The 22,463-nt window shown below is 42.6% G+C and overlaps 1 protein-coding gene across 1 annotated transcript in view; it reads left to right on the top strand.

Moving 5' to 3' along the window:
- Window positions 1–7,480: 7,480 nt before the first annotated feature.
- The window catches only part of LOC132830012 (platelet-activating factor acetylhydrolase 2, cytoplasmic-like), a 33,987-nt gene continuing 19,004 nt past the window's right edge, over window positions 7,481–22,463 (top strand). The window contains exons 1-4 of the mRNA XM_060847472.1: window positions 7,481–7,563; window positions 9,825–9,948; window positions 16,609–16,759; window positions 18,458–18,551. Coding sequence (XP_060703455.1) covers window positions 9,859–9,948; window positions 16,609–16,759; window positions 18,458–18,551 — 335 coding nt within the window. The 5' untranslated portion in view covers window positions 7,481–7,563; window positions 9,825–9,858. The remainder of the gene's footprint in view (window positions 7,564–9,824; window positions 9,949–16,608; window positions 16,760–18,457; window positions 18,552–22,463) is intronic.

Below are 22,463 nucleotides of genomic sequence, written 5' to 3'. Positions count from 1 at the left end.
TGCATTAGTCAGGGGGAATGGGTCTGGGCGGTTTGCTCTTCGGTGGGTCGGTGTGGATTTGTTGGGCCAAAGGGCCTGTTTCCACATTGTAGGGAATCTAATCTAATCTATTTACCACAGCACCAGGTTTTGTGGCACCTGCAGGCCTACTGATCATTTCGTCTTCATTCATGCCTCAATGAATAATTACACAATAGACTGTAAGAATCCAGCATCAAACTCTGTGGTATGCCACCAGACGCAGACTTCCAGTCACAAAAATCCACCCTTTGACCAGTACCTTTTGCCTCCAGCCACTGAGCCAATTTTGGATTCAATTTGTCAAACTGCCCTGGATGGAAGTTGTTCACATGGAATCCCCATTGGACCAGCCTGCAATGGAATTGCCTGGGAAACAGAACATTCTGCTTGACAATTACTCTACAACTGGAACCCTCTGAGAGTCTCCATTTGAATGGAGAATTAGAAACATTCCCATGAAGTTAAGTAAATAGCTACTCAGGAAAGTTGAATACATAGGCTACCTACTGAACAGCTGCCGAACTGGCTGTCTGGACCTTAATGTCAAATGTGGGATTAGATTAGACTTACAGTGTGGAAACAGGCCCTTCGGCCCAACAAGTCCACACCGACCCGCCGAAGCGCAACCCACCCATACCCCTTACCTAACACTACGGGCAACTTAGCATGGCCAATTCACCTGACCCGCACATCTTTGGACTGTGGGAGGAAACCGGAGCACCCGGAGGAAACCCACGCAGACACGGGGAGAACGTGCAAACTCCACACAGTCAGTCGCCTGAGTCGGGAATTGAACCCGGGTCTACAGGCGCTGTGAGGCAGCAGTGCTAACCACTGTGCCACCGTGCCGCCCACAAATGATAAGTGGCAAGTTACATTTGCACCTTGCAAATGCCAGGCAATGACCAGCTGCAAAAGGAGAGAATCTAACCATCACTCCATGATATTCAGTGGCATTAATTGCTGAATCACAACTATAACATCCTTGGGATTACCATTGATTGAAAATTGAACTAACCAGCCACTGTGGCTGCAAATTCACAGGCAAGTAAATTCCCTTCTGACTCCCTAAAGCTTGTCCACCACCTTCAAGACACAAGTCAAAAGTCTGATGGAATACTCTCCACTTCTCTGGGTAGTGTAGCAGCAGTAGTGCTCAAGAAGCTCCAAGCCACTCAGGCCAAAGCAGCGAACTTGATTTTCACCTCATCACCACCTTCAACATTCAGTTCCTCCTTCAATGATGCCCATCTTGTGTATCATCTACAAGATGTATTGCAGAAACTCACTGAGTCTTCTCGAGCAGAATCTTTCACCTGCAAATTCCATTCCAAGCTACACACCATCCTGAATTGGAAATATGCCACTGTTCTTTTATTGTGACTTGGTCAAAATCCTGGGATTGCCTTCCAATAGCTAAAGACTACAGTTGATCAAAAAGGCAGCAATTCATCAAATTCATAACAGCAATTGAAGGTAGGCAATAAACGATGGCTTAGCCAAGAAAGCCCACATCCCATGAATTAATACAATTATGTTCTAAAGAAGGATCTTAAAACTTGACTCTGGTTCTCTCCACAAATACTGCCAGATCTGCTGGGTTTCTTTGGCAATTTCTACTTTTAAATAATTTTCGGGGGTTTGGCCCCAACACAGTGTTCAAAGAGCTCTTATCAAAGTCACAAATGTCATGACAAATTATCCCTCCTAAGCCTTCTTAAACTTAGCTATAGCATTTGACACCACACCATCGACTTGCATTTTCAAACAATTGGAAATGTTCCTTCTTGGTTCCATTCTGAACTACCAGCTAGATTCTCAGCCAGATAATTGCCAGAAATGCTGCTCTCTCCACTCCCACATTGTTACCCCAATGTAGGAGCAAATTCATTTAGACTCAAAATGTCGGCTTGCTTTCTCTCCATGGATGCTGCCTGACCTGTTCTGATCTCCAGTATTTTTTCGCATCCAGTTTGTTATCTCAGTGTTATCTAAAGATTTACCTTGGCTACCTTCCATTTCTTATTGACATGCTGCCCCCTGGTGACAACATCAAAACGTAGTGTAAATTTTCGCATCCACACTTTTGACACCCAACTTTACTTCACCGTCACTTCTCTTGACCCCTTGAAGTTGTCTAACGACTTGACCAACATCTACATCAGAGCCTGAACCTCTGTAACCTGTTCCAGCTGGGGCTGACAAGTGGCAAATAGTGTCTGTGCCACACAAATGCCAGGCAATGGCCAACTCCAATAAGAGACAATCTAACCAGTGCCCCTTGACATTCAGTGGTGTTACCATCACTGAATCCCCCACTACCAACACCCTGGAGGTTACCATTGACCAGAAGCTCAACTGGACTTGCCACAGAAATTCAGTGGCTACAAGAGCAGGTTAGAGGCTAGGAATACTGCAGCAAGTAACTCACCTCCTGACTCCCCAGAGCCTGTCCACTACCTATAAGCCACAAATCAGGAGTATGCTGGAACACTCCCCACTTGTCTGGATGGGTACAGCTCCAACAATACTCAAGAAGCTTGACACCATCCAGGACAAATCAACCCACATGTTTGGCACCATATGTATAAGCATCCATTACCTCCACCACTGACACTTAGTAGCAACAGTGTGTACTGTCTTCAAGATGCACTGCAGAAATTTACCAAAAAACCTCAGATAGAACCCTCCAAACCCAGGACCACTTCTCTCTAGAAGGTCAAATACAGCAGACACATGGGAACACCATCACCTTCAAGTTCCCCTCCAAGTCTCTCATCATCCTGACTTGGAAATGTATCATCATTCCTTCACTGTCACTGGGTCAAAATCCTGGAATTCCCTCCCTAAGGAAATTGTGGATCAACATACAGTATGTGGAATAGTTGAAGAAGGCAGCTCACTACCACCTTCTCAAGTGCAATAGGGACATGTAATAAATACTGGCCAGCCAGCAATGCCCACGACCTATGAATGAATTTTTTAAAAACCCACAACCTTCTGAGATATCTTCACTCCTCCAAATCTGCCCTTTTATGAGCTATTCTGAATTTAATTGTTCCAATTGCCTGAGCCCTAAACACTTTACTTCACATCTTCATCTCTCTTTTCTAATTCAAAGATGCTCCTTAAAACCTACCTCTGAACCAAACCTTTGATCTTCTAGTCTAATACCTCCTTATATATAATGATGTTGATTCGATTAAAAGTAATGTGCAGTACTTTCGGATTTTTTTAACATCAAAGGTGCTGTATAAAGACAAGTTGTTGCTTCAAATTTCCAAATTGAATGACAGCGTTGTTAGACTGAAACACAGCCATCTAGTTTTGATTATAGAGTAATGGACTTTTATTCAATGAAAGCAAGTAATTCTTTTTTATTTTGGGAGTTCAATCACATTCTTTCATGTAATTTATAACTTGTTTAATAATCAAAAGCTTAGGAGAAGAAAGGCTTACAGGCCACATCCTAGATCTTGCCTAGTAACATTCGGAAACTAGGCACTTCCCGAACCAAACATTAATACATGGTGGCCAATATGAATGACCGTCTTCCTATTTTAACCCTGGATTTATGGCGGGCAATGTTTATTCACAGATTCTCATTTCTTGCCCTTGTCTTTATTATCTGTTTTCCGGGGGGGGGAGCTGCCACTGCCTGGTTTAGCACTGAATTGGGTAGGCCTTTACAGAACTTTAACTTGTATGCAAGGCCTATCCTTTGCCATAGCTATTTTAAAACTAGTAGAATTATGATCACTGGTCCCAAAATGAATCACTTATTAACACTTCAGTCACTTGTCCTGCCTTATTACCCAGGAGAAGGTCAAGATTTGCTCCTTCTCCAGTAGGTATATCTACACATTGATAAAGAAAATATTCTTGAACACATTTAACAAGTTCCTCCCCATTCAAGCCTTTAACAATATGGCAGTCCCAGTCTATGTTTGGAAAGTTGGAGTCCCCACTATTACGACTCTATTATTTTTACACACATCTGAGATCTCTTTACTTATTTACTCTTCAATTTCCCGCTGAGTATTGGAGGGGGGAGGGGCAATGGTTCAATCCCATCAAGGTGACCATCCCTTCTTATTTCTCAATGCCACCATGTAGCTTCATTGGATGATCCCCCAACAATATCCTCTCACTAAGTACAGCAATTTTTGTTTTAAATCAAAAATGCCACATCTCCTCCCTCTTGCCTCCCTTTCTGTCCTTCCTATAGCATTTAAACCCTGGAACATTGAGCTGCTAGTCCTGCCCCTCCCTCAGGCATGTTTCTGTAATAGCTATGACATCCCATGGTGCTGACTTCCTTCTTCTCTCCTCCCTCAATTTGTAAGTTTATAACCACATCAACTGCTTCTTGTGTTTAACCACAAAGTTTCTTGAATTTTTCATCTCAGTTCCTCAAAACTAAAAATGAGTCGAGTAGAGGATTTCTGCTTCTTTAAATGAAAACACAAATGAATGGCTACATAAGTACAAAAAAAATCACATCTCAATTTACCTAATTCTTAGACATGATATCAGAAACGTAAAATCCTCTTTCTCAGCACAGAAGAGATAAATTGAAACAATTTTACTTTAGTAACCCTATTCCCCGTAAACAGAAATAAAATCTAATATCAAGAATGTTTGACTGAAACACGTAATATTTAATAGAAAGTGTAATGCCAATGTTATTAGCGCCAGTAATGATTGCAGAATACATTAGGACAGTTTAGCCTTCCAGGCATTTTAGACTCAAATGGAAATTTTTCTGAACTCTATCCCATTTGGGACAGCCTGGAGAATTTTTGAAATTGGAGGAAAGTTGCTGGAAGACACTGGCAACCTTGGGGGGTCAGATTTGAATTTAAAGATTGCTCGACATTGTACACTTTAATCACTTTGCAAACGTTTATCTAAGTTTTTCTTATTTTCTTCCCTCCTCTTCACAGGTTGATAAGGTCACTTCCAATTTCACTTCTAAATGGCCTACATCTAAACGTAAGGTTGTGCACTCCTGTTCTGGGTTCCTAATCATAATATATCAGTAACTACACTTCAAAAATACTTCAGTAAAGCATATTGGGACATCCTGAAATCACGAGAAATGATATTTAAATGCAAACTTTTTTTTTGTCTTGCTTAATGAATTGATGTATTGAACATGGAAATTGCTAGAAGTAGCCAAGAATGATCTAGGTTATTTTCTGATCTTCTCTCCTTTATATAAACAATTTACTCTCCAGTCTTATTGCTGGTATTTGCCGCTGGAGACATCACCTTCTATCCATCACCTCCTCAAAATAGCCCTGCATAAGTCTAGACAATAAGAGTCAACGGGCCAATTGAACATAGGGTGATTGCATCCAACTCCCAATCCTATACACCAATCATGTTCTCACAACTAGTATCAGTGGATTGCAATCACCTGTGGGAATCAATGCTGATGACTCCCTATCCTGAGGTTTATTCCTTACTGTCATGTGGAGTCACTACTATTGGTCAGAAGCTGACTAAAGTACCCAACCTGAGATCTTCCTAGTCCATAGGATCTAGTACCATTTTAGGTGGTGCATTCTGCTCATCTTGTAATTATATTTTCGAGCTCTCATCTGTCAATGACCTGGCTTTGAATGAGGTCTTGTGGTGCAATGGCATTTTTGGGTCAGAGTTCCAGATCCAGCTGCTCTGGATGTATGCCGTAACCATATCTGAACAGATTGATTACAATAGCTACTTATCAGTTTAAGGACTAAGGTTACACCAGGTGGAGTGACAGGAAGCTATTGTAACATACAAACAATGAGTATATTGCTCAGTTGTGTTGAATGTTCTGTTTCTGTCCTGCATTATGTAATTCACCTTTGAAACAACCCTTATGATCTAAACACCAGGAGGAGCCACACACAATTCCACCCCAGCCTGATTTCAGGAATGGTCATGTTGGAAAGAGAGTGGGAAAGGGAATTAAAAAGGTGTTGACTGGCAGGTCAGGTTGGCCCCAACGAGCCCAGCTGAGATGCTCGGTGAAATTAGCACATCTGGAGCACCAGATACAGTAAACTAGATTGGAGGAGAAGCAGGTAAACCTCTGTCTCACTGGAAGGATTGTTTGGGGCCTTGGGCAGAGGTGAGGTGAGTGGTGTGCCGACAGGTTTTGCATCTTTTGCAGTTGCAGAGGAAGGTATCTTTGGCTTTGGGGGGAGGGTTGGTCGGGAGAGTGGTGCAAACCAAGAATTGGTGAAGGGAATGGTCCTTGCAGAAGGCAGAGAGGGTTGGGACCTTCCCATGCAACTGTAAAAGAAGGACTCCTAAACAGTCCCCCGTGCTCCCAATGTGGTCTTCTCTACATTGGGGAGACCAAACGTACACTCAGAGCACATTTCGCTGAGCATCTCAGCTGGGCCCTGACCTCCCAGTCACCGCCCATTTAATTCCCCTTCCCACTCCTTTTCCAACATGACTATCCTTGACCTCCTAAACTGCCACAGCAAATCAGACTGCAAATTGGAAGAACAACATCTCATGTTCTGCCTGGGCAGCCTACAGCCCAGAGGACTCAATATTGAGTTCTCCAATTTCAAATAGCTTCCATTCCCATCCCTGGACTCCCTTCCCAGCACCACCCCCCTTCCAATCCTATGATCAACTCTTCCTTCCAGCTACAACCAGATCATACCCTTTACTTGTGTTCACCTATCGCTACTTCACCACTGCGTCCCCTCTAACCACTTTATCTGCACCTTCCCCTACACCCATCCCCAGTCCTGAAGAAGGGGTACACCTGAAACGTTGACTGTTCCACCTCCACCTCCTGGTGCTGCCTGGCTTGCTGTGTTCATCCAGTCTCCTGCTTGGCTACCTTGGATTCCAGCATCTGCAGATTTTTTTGTCTCTAACGATGGGCTGAATTTCATTATTTTGTGAAGTCATTCAAGATGGCATTGGATGTTTCTAAAGAAAGATCACCTTCAACCAAAATATTAACTCTGCTTTGTCCCCACAAATGCTACCAGATCTGCTGAGCATTTGGTTCTGTTTCTGATTTCCAGCATCCGCGTTATTTTTGTTTTGACATTGGATTATTGTTGGGCGAGAAATAATCTTCATGGATATAGGGAGAATATAAGCGATTGACACTATGTAACGACGGATGAAGTGCTCCAGCCCGAGATGTCGATTTTCCTGCTTCTCGGATGCTGCCTGACCTGCTGTGCTTTCCCAGCACCACACTCTTAACGATGTAACGACGGTCATCTGGATGATGGGCCGAATGGCGTCCACCGGTGATTCGGTGAGATGCCGGCGGAGGGCGCTGCTGTGCTCCTGTGTTCCACGGCCGCGGGCAGTGGCAGGAAGGGACCGCGATGCAGTGTGGGAGTTGTAGTTCTTTTCCCCCAACGCGGCCCTGGTGAGGAAGCTGCGGTGAAACTGCAGTTCCCGGCGTGCCCCTGGTAGCCCGAGGACGGAGCAAGGAAGAGACAAGGATAGGTCCGTGGAAGAGGTTGGGACACGGGCAGGCTGCAGGAAAGAAGAGGGAGAAGGAAGGTAATTATTCCCGGCATCTGGGCAGTAAAGTATTGAGGGAAAAGTTGTCTGAACTTTTAATGAGTCAAGGGAAACTTTTAGTTTCCCCTTTTTTGGGGGAATTTTGGTTGAATGCGATTTAAATAGGTCGCATGGAAGTGTTAAGTGTTCTTTTTTGTCCACTTTTTTAAAAGGAACAGTGACTTCAACAAGATTACATTTGATCAAGCTTTCCTGGGTTGTGTGCAAACAGACTAACTGAGATCAGTGGGGAAGGTAGGTAGGTAGGTAAAGAGAAGAAGGAGAAGGGAACGCTCAATGCCCAGGCTTGGAAGAATGAAGGAAATGGTTTGCTACAAGAACATATGGTTTAAATGCACCTTGTCTGTGTAGCTCATTGTGACATGAATTGTGCAATGGATCTATGTATCCAAAACACAAATCCATGAACTCTGTTCTCTACTAATGTGCTTTACGTTCAGTGCAGTCTGAACAGCGATACTGAGAAGTCACAAAATAGAAACTGGTCAGCCTTGTTTGTTGCTTAATCCTCCACTCAAGTAAGTTCCAAGTACAGTACTAGATGTTTTCATTATAGCTTTTGATTCTAAGGCACAGCTGTTAGTTATTTTGATGGTATCTCTGTGCGTGAATGGTACCCTTCATCTATTGTGAAAAGTGTGGAGCCAGTGCTCACTGGGTCCTGTATTATTAATCTTAGCTTTAAGCGCCATAATTTTCTATATGACAGAAATAGATTTATTTCATTGTAAAGACGGTTCTACTGTTTCATGGGCATTGTTGTTACAGCATTGAACATGAACAAAAATGCACTTGTGGAAAATCTTCTGTGCCAATTTAGTGGTAGGTTAGCAACCTAGATGGTGCTTATGTAAACAATGTGTTTACTGATTTATAGAGAAACAACGGAACTGGGAAACTTCACATTGTCCAGTGGAAATATGCTGCAAATGTGTTGCTGGTCAAAGCACAGCAGGTTAGGCAGCATCTCAGGAATAGAGAATTCGACGTTTCGAGCATAAGCCCTTCATCAGGATGAAGGGCTTATGCTCGAAACGTCGAATTCTCTATTCCTGAGATGCTGCCTAACCTGCTGTGCTTTGACCAGCAACACATTTGCAGCTGTGATCTCCAGCATCTGCAGACCTCATTTTTTACCAGTGGAAATATGCCCTGGAGATTTCTAAACACCTGATGGCAGATGGATCTGAAACTGTGCTTTCCATTATGTTCAAATACTTGCTTGCCCACTCACATATTGGCTTTATCCAGTGAGCGTTCAAACCCCAGTTGACAAGCTCGAGATTTAAACCCAGTTAATGTTATTAGATACTGAGTGGAGCTACTACATTTTGCTTCAGAATCATTGGATTTGGGAGAGGAAAAGTTGAATAAAGTTCTTGCTCTTGCCCACTGTCCAATAATCCCCTTTGGTTGGGGTGTGAGAGTATGGATGATGAGAGAGAAATTCAGCTCAGTTTTGATTTCCCCCCACCCCACAGTCAAATTTTGTATAGTTTTTGCTATGTAGACTGCTAACATTTAAAAATTGTACCGTCAGTGCGTGAGAGGAGAGGTGGTGGCCTAGTAGTATTTTCACTGGATTGTTAATCCAGAGACCAAGGTAATGTTCCGGGGACCCACGTTCAATTCCGCCACAGCATATGGTGAAATTTAAATTCAATAAAAATCTGGAATTGGGAATTTCACAATGACCATGAAACCATTGTTGACTGTTGGGAAAATGTCCTTTAACTTGTCTGGCTAATGGCAATGTGGTTGACTCTTAATGCCCTCTGGCCGGCTGGCTATGCCCTCATCCCATGAAGGAATAAACGAAAAAAGAGCCTGTGGAGCAATTAGGGAGGAAAAGTTTAAAGAATAATGACCTTGGTTTTAAATTGTTGAAAAAACGCGAGGACGGCACAGACCAGTTGGACCGAAGGGTCTGTTTCTGTGCTGCACTTCTCTCTGACTCTATTTATCTGGGGAGAAAGTAGTGGACAAGGTTTGAAGGCTGCAAAAGAATGCAGACATTTTGATTGCTGCTTTTCAGAAGTGTATTAGAGCTGGTTGAAACTGCTCACCCAATCCTTTCAAAACTTTTTGTGGAGAGGTAATGATTATAACTACGTGTTGCAGGATTCTCACAATGGGATAAAGTCTGGAATGTGTCAGCCTCTCTCTATCGTAGTTATTTACAACACTTAGGCAACAAGACAAAACAGTAAACATTATTTTTGTTGTCTTATGCATCCTAGGAAGTGGATTCAACGCTACAATTTGGAAAAAAATATGGGTGGGGTGCAATCCCTGGGATTGCCTTCTGCGACAGGACCCCATAAAGTTGGCTGCACAGATATTATGACTGATCACAGAAGGAAGGTAAGGTGGAGACATGTTTCAGCAGGGAATCAAGTTTAATATATAGAGTTGCTGCAGTATATCTAGTGCTAGATGGAGGGAGTGGATGCATAAGGTACTGGATAAGGTGAAAATCCAGTGGGCTATTTTGTCCTTTGTGGCATCAAGCATCTTGAATGCTGTCACAACTATACCCAGCTAAACAAGTGGCGTTTGTCCATCATGCTCATAACTTTGTGCTTGATAGATGGTAGTGATTTTGGAGTGTCACCTTTTTTAGAATATGCACACACTTAGCTGTTCCAGTATGCATGCCATTTATGTGGCTGATCCAAATAGATCCTGGTCTGTGGTGACCCTAAGGATATTGGATTTATTGCACAATGTGAAATCACTTACTGTTCTTGTATTAGGAGGGTAGATGCCTAATGGGAGACCTACACCGTGACACATGCAACAGAACTCTGACATGTTGCAGGGATCTTTTAAGAGGAATGGTTCTGATGTACCTGTGAAATTGGTTCCTGATGGGGCAATAGGAAGTCAGGATATTTGTTCTTCAAGTGCAAATCTGCAAGCAAATAATGGGACCTGCATCCATCTATCTGGCCTCGATTGACAGATTGCTGTTTGAAAGTGAGATGTCTCAGAAGGGCTCCTCGTTGTCTGTCCCCAGCAGGTATGTGAGCTCTGGGCTCTGGATTGGTTTCTTATCTCTTTATTCCTGTTCAGTGAGGCCAATTTCAGCTTCACAATCGCTGTCCCGTTAACTCAGCCTCATATGAATGATTTGTAGTGTTCCTAATACCCCAACTAATGCACGCACTTGTTTGTCATAGAGACGTACAGCATGAAACAGACTCTTCAGTCCAACCCGTCCATGCCTACCAGATATCCCAACCCAGTCTAGTCCCACCTGCCAGCACCTGGCTTATATCCCTCCAAACCCTCCCTATTCATATATCCATCCAAAATGCCTTTGAAATGTTGCAATTGAACCAGCTGCCGCCACTTCCTCTGGCAGCTCATTCCGTACATGTACCACCCTCTGAATACAAAATATGCCCCTTAGGTCCCTTTTGTATCTTTCCCCTCTCACCCTAAACCTATGCCCTCTAGTTCTGGACTCCCTGACCCAGGGAAAAGATTTTGTCTATATACCCTATCCATGTCCTTCATAAGTTTGTAAACCTCTATAAGAACTCCCCTCAGCCTCTTAACTCTCCAGGGAAATCAGCCCCAGTCTGTTCAGCCTCTCCCTATAGCTCAAATGCTCCAATCCTGGCAACATCCTTGTAAATCTTTTCTGAACCCTTTCAAGTTTCACAACATCTTTCCGATCGGAAGGAGACCAGAATTGCACGCAATATTCCAACAGTGGCCTAACCAATGTCCTGTACAGCCGCAACATGACCTCCCAACTCCTGTACTCAATACTCTGGCCAATAAAGGAAAGCATACCAAATGCCTTCTGCACTATCCTATTTACCTGCGACACTACTTTCAAGGAGCTATGAACCTACACTCCAAGTTTCCTTTGTTCAGCAATTCCTTAGGACCCTACCATTAAGTGTATAAGTCCTGTGAAGATTTGCTTTCCCAAAATGTAGCACCTTGCATTTATCTAAATTAAACTCCATCTGCCACTTCTCAGCCCTTGGCCCATCTGCTCAAGATCCTGTTGTAATCTGAGGTAACCTTCTTCATCGTCTACTACATCTCCAATTTTGGTGTCATCTGCAAACTTACTAACTGTACCTCTTATGCTCGCATCCAAATCATTTATGTAAATGACAAAAAGTAGAGGACCCAGCACCGATCCTTGTGGGACTCCACTGGTTACAGGCCTCCAGTCTGGAAAATAACCCTCTGTTTTCCACCTTGAGCCAGTTCTGTATCCAAATGGCTAGTTCTCCCTTTATTCCATGAGATCTAACCTTGCTAACCAGTCTGTCTTTTTAGAGGTTTTTTTTTAAAAAAAGGAAGTGTTCTTTGTAGGTGGTGTAACCACTCAATACTGCTTTAGAAACATGAACACTGAAGAACCAAACAACTTTCAATGAAGTAATTTGTCAGAACTATTGATGTACCTGGAAAGGTAAGGATTGTGTGTGGTCAGATGGGTCACACAAGGTATTTGTGAAATCAAGCCCTCAGTAGAATAAGCTTGATGCTCTATCTGATCTCAGCCCTCACAGAAATAAGATAGAAACAAAGGATGCAATCAGCTCCACTGAATCTATTTGGTTCTTCAAACCTATTTGAACAGCAGTGCGGACATGATTGATCTGTTAATCTGCCAGACTAACTCTTTTTTTCTCAACTGTAACACTGTAGGATGCTGCTTGTTCAGAGATTTTATTGCTATACAATCTGATGTGATAATAGGAAGTAAGATGGGTAGATTGCACCTGCTTACCTTTAGTTTCGCACAAGCTGCTTTATATAATAAGGAAGTTTTTAACATTTACATCAACTGCTGTAAATGTCTTGTATTTTTTAGATTTTGGGCGTTCATCACTTGAGTTTCGATGTTTGTCGTCTGTTGTCTCTGGTTGTGAAATGCACACTGCAAAGTCCCACTTAGTTTGTTTTATGAAGTACAGAAAGACGACATCCAGCCCATCGGGTCTTTATTGATCTCCGAAGAGCATTCCACCCAAACCCACCCTATCCCCTTAACCCTGCCATATTCTGGGGATCAGGTCCATGGCGTTGTTTTTGCTGTTCTTCCAATTCCTGCCTTGTTTGCATCCTCTATCTCCTGTGTAACTGGTTGGACCTTCAACTGCTTTGACTTTAAGTTCTCATTTCTTCCATAAAGCTCTCCAGCTCTCAAGCCATCTCTTCCTTTTTAAGATGCTCACTGTAAGCTATCTTTTTGATCACTTGCTATTAAGGGATGATGTGAAATTTGACTAGATAATTGCACCTGCAAAATGTTATGGGCATTTTTACAACATCAAAGGCACGGTATAAATGCAAATTATCAAAAAGGAATTGACTTTAGGAAAATAGGGATATGCTTCAATGGGAAATTTAGGATAACAAGGATATATTAATTGAGCTGAATAGCACTTTCCTGTCCTTAGTTCCTATTTTTACTTTGATTCTTCTCATGTGACTTGTAAGATGGATTTACATAAAACATCACATGAGGGAATCTGCAGTAAGCATAATTTAGCAGTTGATTTTCTCCTGCCCATTCCTGGAAGTAAAATATTATTACAGACATGTAGCATGTCCCGAACCATCAAAATGCTCCCCTGTATGTAATTTTTCTAAGTATTAGAAATGTGTTTGATATGAATCACTTACATACCAAGGTGATTAGAAATGATTGTGATTATGTTCTTCTGAAATTACATAAGTAAACTGTGCAAGAGTTGTTCCATGCAGCAAGGCGTAACACTGCGACATAAGATTATAAACTGGTTTCTGTTGAGGTTTGTCAGCTTGTTACCTTGATCATCTTGGTTTGCTTGAGCTGCTTATTTTGTGTTACTCAAGTCTGTATATCATATGCAAATTAAGTTGAGAGTTTTGCTGCTGAACATGGTGCCCGTTGTAATACCAACATATGAGCTGAACAGGCCCCGGCTTCTATTCCTGTCTGTCTTATCTCCAGTCACAGTTCAACCGGAAGAAAATGAGCCAGTACATTTTCTGAGAAATAAAGAAAGACAGGAAACATACAATACCTGAGAAAACCTAAAAAGTTGAGAAGGTTGGAGAGCTCCAAGCATTAGTAAACATGGAAAATGGTCAAAGGTGGCCTGAGTTATTGTTAAAGCTACTTGTTTTTATATATAAAAAAAGTATGAAGGTAACTAGGTTTATTCTGTTGGTATCACATCCCATCAAAAATCAGATTTTATCCTTGATGAATTGAAACAGTAATTGTAAATTAAAGGGATATGGTAAAGGGTCAGATAAATGGGCCAACATTAATGGTTCTTCTTGCGCAAAAGAACAAACTGAATGAACTGAGCTCTTCTCAGTGCTATGAAATTCTGAGATCCTAGAGGGACATAAAATAAACCTCTATTCCCTGAGTTAGGAATTCCCTGAGCCAAAGATTCAGATCACTATCCAGTCACCCCCGGCTAGAAAGAATGTGAGGAAGAATGAATAAAACACTTAGGAGTTAAGTAAGCTGCTGGTGGCTGCTGCTTAGATTCTCACGTTAAAAGTGGCCAAGTGATTGTGGCACTGGAAGCAGTTGAAGCTGATAAACAGGTCAGCATCTTAGCTGGAGCAGAAACTTAATGAGGGAAGTGAAACATCTCATTTGCAAATTTACACGTGACAGGCACTCACAAGATGGAGTGTTTTTGGGACTGTCAGCAGACATGAACTACAACTATCATGTAATACGTGTGGGTAGTGTTGACTCACCAAAATCTTACTGTTTTGATCGACCATATCCACAACTTCTTTCCCCAATTGTGTCACTCAGACCTTGGCTTGGACTCAAATTGTGCTGCTTCCAGCATCTGTGTCTTGTCTGGGAATATTTGACAGGGGCAATGCAGAGCGGTTTGCTCTATATATAATCTATACTATACATGACTGGGATTGTTTCAGACAGTGTAGAGGGAGCTTTGCTTTGTGTTGTACTTGTCCTGTGGGTATTTTACTGAGAAGGAGCTTTACTCTGCTATGAAAACAGAAAATGCTGAAAATTCTCCACAATTCCAGCAGTATCTGTGGAGAGAAATGGATTTAATTATTTTGAGTTCAATATGACTCCAGAACTGAAGGAAGAAATGCAGTAAGTTATATGCCATTAAAATGGGGTTCGGGAGGTAGGATAAAAGGAAAGATCTGAAAGAAATTTGAAAATCAAAGAAATTAAATGTCAAAGATGTTATATAGAAAAGGGAGTCATTATGGTTATAATAACAAAATAAAGCATTTATGCAGAATGATTGTAAATGGTAGAATTATAAACAGCTGTCCATAAGCAGATTAACATGAAAAACAAGATTCACATTTTGCAAATAAATCAGAATCAAAGTGAGTGACCGACTTCCATGATCTTAAATTTTTGAACCCCATTTTGAGTCTAATTTATACATAACACGCAGACCCATTAAGTCCAAAAGCAATAAAATGCCTAATTGGCAGAGGTGGTGCTATTCCTCAAGGTTGCATTGAGTTTCACTGCAACAGTGTAGCAGGATAAGAAGAGAAAGGCGAGCATGAGGCAGTGAAATAAAACAATCAGAAGCTCAGGGTCATTCCTGTGGAATGAACAGGCATACCTGACAAATCAGTCACCCAATCTGCATTTTTTTCAACTCACCCCCCCCCCCCCCCCCCCCATGTAAAGAAGACCAGATTGTGTGCAAAGACACGGAATGAAATTTTAAGAAGTACATGCAAATTGCTGCTTCACCTGAAATGTGTTTTTGTGGTTTTGGATGGTGAGGAAATATAAGATAAGGATGAGGAATAGATCAGGGTGTCACAAGTTAATGGATCCTGTGGAATGCTGACAGGGAGGGAAGTGGTGAGTGCAGGCGGGGTTGGACATAATTGAGGGCTCTGTAATCCAGTTATAGGAGGATTCCTCGGTCAAGAAAATGAGAGGACACATTAAAAGTGCTGTAGAAAATACGCAACAACCTGCTCAAAACTGAAAGTATCTGCACCCAGCCTGGGAGTGTTTAATACCATGTAGGAGGAGCTTTGTTCTGTATCTAATCTGTTTTGTAACTCATTATGTAATTTATGCCACCATTTAGTGTCTAAAATAGATGTTGACATTTGAATTTTTCTCTTACATTGTGCAAAGTAATATGAAAAATTGCGAAAGACACATCTTACAAAAGGAACTGTTCCTTCCATATTGTCAGCCTTCAACTGTCCATTTCATGTTCTGGATATCACTTGTTGAGAAAATCATTACCTAAGTGACTGACAGCTTTGTCAGAACATTTGTGGAAAAACCTGAAAGTTTTTTGGCTTTGACTTGCATTAGTTTATTGTTCTGCATTGTAAAGAATTGTTATTTTGTCACAGTTGGAAGAAATCAGGTGCACACAGATTCAGTGCTTTAGAAATGGTAAAAATACATAATACAGAATATTAACTGGAGAAATGCCCTAATTGTGTCTAAAGATCAAGATCTAGATAGAATCTTGTGATGCTGCGAGTGTCCCTACCTCAAGACTCAGTTTCAAGAGCAAACTCAGAATGTAATTGGTATTGAGATGTGTAATAAAATGCGCAAATACAATAATTTCTTCAAAACAAACGGAACTCACACACGGTCTGATGTAAAACTCAGAGCTGGAAATTCTTCTTGGGCTATTTCAAGATCTGATTTGGAGTAATATTAAACTGAGGCAGTGTCTCTTCTCAGTTAAAAGCATATTAGGTTCAGTGACACTATTTTGATGATAAATAATAAGTTCTCACTCGTTTCCTAGACAACATTTGTCCCTCAACCAATGTTCTGTGAAACAGATCATCCTGTTGTTATCACTTTGCTATTTGTGGGTTTTTGTTGTGCACACATTGCCATAATTTTGACATTGCACATCAAAGTATTTAATTTGGTTGCAAAATACTTCAGAGAATTCTTAGGTCAGGAAAGTTACTATATAAATGCAAGTATTTCTTTGTTGCTTGCTCGTCTTGTATCCTTAAAAAACAAACTTCAATTTGTTTCAGGGCAGTTTCTTTCGTTTGTACTATCCCTGTGAGGCTTGTGGAGAAGTGAAGCACCCACTATGGATTCCGAACTACGAATATTGCAAAGGCCTTGCAGATTATCTGAACAGAGACAAGAGGTGGTGTGCTCCCTTGCTCAACATGGCATTTGGTGAGAACAACCCAACACAATGGCTGATGTTCTGAGCTGTGCAATCAAAATAGTTGAGCAGAAGTTCCCAAACTGGAGAACGTGTCCACAGAGAGAAAGGGCACATCAGGGTTGGGTGTGTATTGAGGTTAGGTGTCGCTGGATGTGTTCAAAGAACACTTTGCACAATCTGATGAGAGATCCAACAATGCAGCCATCAGAAACCAGAACAACTGTACTTTGAAAGTGACTCTTGCTATAATCTTGGCCGTTGGACCAAGTGGAATGCAGTGGTCATCATTGACCTGTGATGGATCCAATGGCCAAGTCTTGAAGTTGGTATGAAATTGAAGGTGCCCCTGATGTGCTGAGCCAGCAGCATTTCGGATGTGGATGGTTCTCTGCTGAACATTCTTGGCTCAAATCAGAAGGTTTGACTCTCAACGTTAAAGGTTAAGAACAAAATGCAGGCTGATGCATGTGGTGCTAATACTGCAATAGACTGTACTGTCAGAGTTACTATCTTTTGGATAAGATCTTAAACTGAGGCTCCTTCAACTCTCGGATGTGAAAGATACACTCACAATTCAAAACAGATCAGGAATGTTCTCTTTGGTACAGTGGTCAATATTTATTCCTCAACAAATGTTACTAAAATAAATTCCTCAACAAATGTTTCTGGTTATCAACTCATTGCTGCAAGCAAATTGGCTGCCAGATTTCCTATATAAACAGCACTGGCTTCATTACGAAAGTACTTCATTGGCTGTAAAATAGGTTGGATTTTTTTTGGCCCCTTGGCCATGAGCTTTTGTACAATGCATACCAACTTATTTCAGAGGAGTATTATCAAATCATGCTTCACACCAAACCATTGTAAAGGGGTGATCAAAATCTCAATAAAAGATCTGGGTGTTAAGGATATTCTTATAAAGGAGAAGGGAGAATGGCTGAGAGATTTAGGAGAAGTATTCCAGAGCTTGGAGCCATTCAGTAGTCGTGAATAGTAGAGGATTGAAAATTGGTATACACAAAAACCAGCAGTAGTGGCATATCTCAGAGGAGTTGTCAGGTCGGACAAGGATTCAGGGAGACACTAGGTGTAGTCGCTGGAGATTTGAACAGGGGATGAGCTTTTGTAAAGTCAAGGTGTTGCTGGGGAAGGAACCAATGTATGACAATGGAGCAATGGATGAATGAGATCTGGTGTAAGTCAAGATATAGACATCAGAGTTGTGACAAATCACAAGTTTACGCAGAATGGGCAAGGTGGGAAAGAATTGTAATATTTGAAATAATGGGTAGTATGGTAAGGGTGAGAGTATCAGCAGTAGATCGTCTGAGCTGAGGTAGTTGACCTCACCAGATTGATTCAAGTTGCACTCAAGGAGGACAGATGCTGAGGTGAAAGTGCTTTCTCTCACTGGACAGCAAAGCATAGACAGAAAGACACAAGGCACAGTGTGAGAAATTTGAACAATTAGTGATCATATCAAGAGGTCTGGAGAGATTGTGCCAAGTGCAGAAGGAAAATTGATCTTGTCCATATACATGACCTATTCTTGTATTGTAACCTACCATGGTTTTTTGATTTCAATATAATAGCACCTGTGTAAATTATTGCCAAGATGAAATTACAGTCCAGACCTAAGTATTCATACCACTTTTGCCAACCAGTGTTATCTTTTCATGCCCTATGTTTTGTTTATCATTCTGTAGGTTATTATGAAGTCCCGGTTGGATGGGATGCTTCTTTCAGAGCTGCAGAGAAGTACCCACTGATTATATTTTCTCACGGTCTTGGGGCTTTCAGGTAGAGTGCCAAATTTTATGACAACTGGTTTTCATTTCTGCAATCTGGAATATCAGAGCAGGAGTATGCCATTCATTCAGTTCTTTGATCTTGCTCCACCATTCACTATGATCATGGCTGATCATCCAACTCACTGCCCTGTTCTTGCTTTCACCCCATACCCTTTTTGATCCCTTTAGCCCGAAGGACTATATCTAACTCCTGTTGAAAACATTCAGTGTTTTGGCTTCAACTGCTTTTGATGACAGAGAATTTCACAGGCTCACCACTTTCTGGGTGAAGAAATGTCTCCTTACCTAAGTCCTAAATGCCTGACTCTGTATCATTTAAACTATGACTCCTGGTTCTGAATTCCCTGGTCATTGGGAACATCCTTCCTGTGTTAACACCGTACAGTCATAGAACATAGAACATAGAAGGATACAGCGCAGTACAGGCCCTTCGGCCCTCGATGTTGCGCCGTCCGAATCCTACCTAACCTCTACTAGCCCAATAACTTCCAAATGCCTATCCAATGCCCGCTTAAATGACCATAAAGAAGGAGAGTTCACCACTGATACGGGCAGGGCATTCCATGAACTCACAACCCGCTGTGTGAAGAATCTACCCCTAACATCTGTCCTATACCTACTACCCCTTAATTTAAAGCTATGTCCCCTAGTAACACCTGACTCCATTAGCGGTAAAAGGTTCTTAGTATCTACCCTATCTAAACCCCTAATCATCTTATACACTTCTATCAGATCTCCCCTAAACCTTCTCTTCTCCAATGAGAACAGCCCCAAGTGCCTCAGCCTTTCCTCATAAGATTTTCCTACCATTCCAGGCAACATCCTGGTAAACCTCCTCTGCACTCGTTCTAAAGCTTCCACATCCTTCCTATAGTATGGCGACCAAAACTGCACACAATACTCCAGATGAGGCCGCACCAGAGTCTTATACAACTGCAACATGACCTCAGGACTCCGGAACTCAATTCCTCTGCCAATAAAGCCCAGTACACCATATGCCTTCCTCACAGCACTATTTACCTGGGTGGCAACTTTCAGAGATCTGTGTACATGGACACCAAGATCCCTCTGCTCATCCACACTACCAAGTAGCCTACCATTAGCCCAGTAATCCATCATCTTGTTATTCCTACCAAAGTGAACGACTTCGCACTTAGCTACATTGAATTCCATTTGCCACATTTCCGCCCAGCTCTGCAACTTATCTATATCCCGCTGTAACCTACCACTTCCTTCCTCACTATCCGCAACTCCACCGACTTTTGTGTCATCCGCAAACTTGCTTACCCAGCTTTCAAGTCCTTCCTCTAGATCATTTATAAAGATAACAAAAAGCAATGGTCCCAAAACAGATCCTTGTGGTACACCGCTAGTAACTGCGCTCCAAGATGAACATAATCCATCAACTACTACCCTCTGTCTCCTTCCAGCCAGCCAATTCCTAATCCAAACCTCTAATGTATCCTCAATGCCATACCTCCGAAGTTTTAGCATTAGCCTACCATGGGGAACCTTATCGAACGCCTTACTAAAATCCATATACACAACATCTACTGCTTTACCCTCATCCACTTCCTTGGTCACCTTCTCAAAGAACTCAATAAGGTTTGTGAGGCACGACCTGCCCTTCACAAAACCATGCTGGCTATCCCTGATCACGTTATTCCTACCCAGATGTTCATAAATCTTATCCCTTACCATTCTCTCTAAGACTTTGCCCACCACTGAAGTCAGACTCACTGGCCTATAGTTGCTAGGGCTATCCCTACTCCCTTTCTTGAACAATGGGACCACATTCGCTATCCTCCAGTCCTCTGGTACTATTCCTGTTGACAACGACGACATAAAAATCCAGGCCAATGGCTCTGCTATCTCCTCCCTAGCTTCCCATAGGATCCTGGGGTAAATGCCATCAGGCCCAGGAGACTTATCTATATTCATCCTTTCCAATATTCCCAAAACCTCTTCCCTGCATATTTCCAGGGCATCCATTCTAATTATTTGTGATTCCATATTCACATCAGCAACAGTGTCCTGTTCCTGAGTGAATACTGATGAAAAGTACTGATTTAATGTCTCTCCAATCTCCTCCGCCTCCACACACAACTTCCCACTACTATCCTTGACTGGACCGATACCTACCCTAGTCATCCTTTTATTCTTGACATACCTATAGAAAGCCTTTGGGTTTTCCCTAATCCTACCAGCTAAAGACTTTTCATGTCCCCTTCTCGCTTCTCTTAGCTCCCTCTTTAGCTCCTTCCTGGCTACCTTATAACTCTCAATCGCCCCTACTGAACCTTCACGCCTCATCTTTACATATGCCGCCTTCTTCCCTTTCACAAGGGACTCCAATTCCTTACTAAACCACGGCTGCCTCACAAGGCCCTTTACACCATGCCTGACTGGTACATACCTATCGAGGACACGCAGTAGCTGCTCCTTGAACACTCCCCACATCTCATTAGTGTTCTTCTCTTGAAGCCTGTTTTTCCAATCCACACATCCTAAGTCATGCCTCACTGCATCATAATTTCCCTGCCCCCAGCTATAGCTCTTGCCCTGCGGCACACGATTATCCCTCTCCATCACTAAAGTAAAAGTCACCGAGTTGTGGTCACTGTCCCCGAAGTGCTCACCTACCTCCAAGTCTAACACCTGGCCTGGTTCATTACCTAGAACCAAATCCAATATAGCCTCCCCTCTTGTTGGCCTGTCGACATATTGTGTCAGGAAACCCTCCTGCACACATTGTACAAACACCGACCCATCTAATGAACTCGAGCTATAGCTCTCCCAGTCAATATCTGGGAAGTTAAAGTCCCCCATAACAACCACCCTGCTACCTTCACTCTTTTCCTGAATCATCCTCGCAATATTATCCTCTACTTCTCTAGGACTATTAGGAGGCCTGTAGAAAACACCTAACAGGGTGACCTCACCTTTCCTATTTCTAACCTCAGCCCAAACTACCTCAGATGGCAAGTCCTCTTCCATCGTCCATTCCACTGCTGTGATACTGTCTTTGACAAGTAATGCCACGCCTCCCCCTTTTTTACCCCCATGTCTGATCCTACTAAAACATTTGAACCCTGGAACGTGCAACAGCCATTCTTGTCCCTGTTCTACCCACGTCTCTGTAATGGCCACAACATCGAAGTCCCAGGTACCAACCCACGCTGCAAGTTCACCTACCTTATTCCTTATACTTCTGGCATTGAAGTATACACACTTCAATCCACCTTTCTGGTTACAGGCACCCTCCTTAGAGATCGCTGCATTATTCCTAACCTCCCTACACTCAAGGTCCTGTACCCTAAAGCTACAGTCCTGGTTCCCATGCCCCCGCAGAGTTAGTTTAAACCCTCCCAAAGAGCACTAGCAAACCTCCCCCCAAGGATACTGGTGCCCCTCAGGTTCAAGTGTAGACCATCCTTTTTATAGAGGTTTCCTCCCACAGTCCAAAGATGTGCGGGTCAGGTGAATTGGCCAAGCTAAATTGCCCGTAGTGTTAGGTAAGGGGTAATATGTAGGGGTATGGGTGGGTTGCGCTTCGGCGGGTCGGTGTGGACTTGTTGGGCCGAAGGGCCTGTTTCCACACTGTAAGTCTAATCTAATCTAATCTAAGGTCCCACCTTCCCCAGAAAGGACCCCAGTTATCCAGAAACCGGAATCCCTCCCTCCTGCACCATCCCTGTAGCCACGCATTTAACTGCTCTCTCTCCCTGTTCCTCGACTCTCTATCACGTGGCACGGGTAACAAACCAGAGACTACAACTCTGTTTGTTCTAACTCTGAGCTTCCAACCTAGCTCCCTGAAAGCCTGCCTTACATCCTCACCCTTCTTCCTACCTATATCGTTGGTGCCAACGTGGACCACGATCTGGGGCTGCTCCCCCTC

The sequence above is a fragment of the Hemiscyllium ocellatum genome, chromosome 30 (assembly GCF_020745735.1).
Source record: "Hemiscyllium ocellatum isolate sHemOce1 chromosome 30, sHemOce1.pat.X.cur, whole genome shotgun sequence".
In the NCBI taxonomy this organism is placed as follows: domain Eukaryota; kingdom Metazoa; phylum Chordata; class Chondrichthyes; order Orectolobiformes; family Hemiscylliidae; genus Hemiscyllium; species Hemiscyllium ocellatum.
The sequence above is the reverse complement of the archived record's forward strand: the minus strand, read 5'-3'. Positions and strand labels throughout refer to the sequence as shown.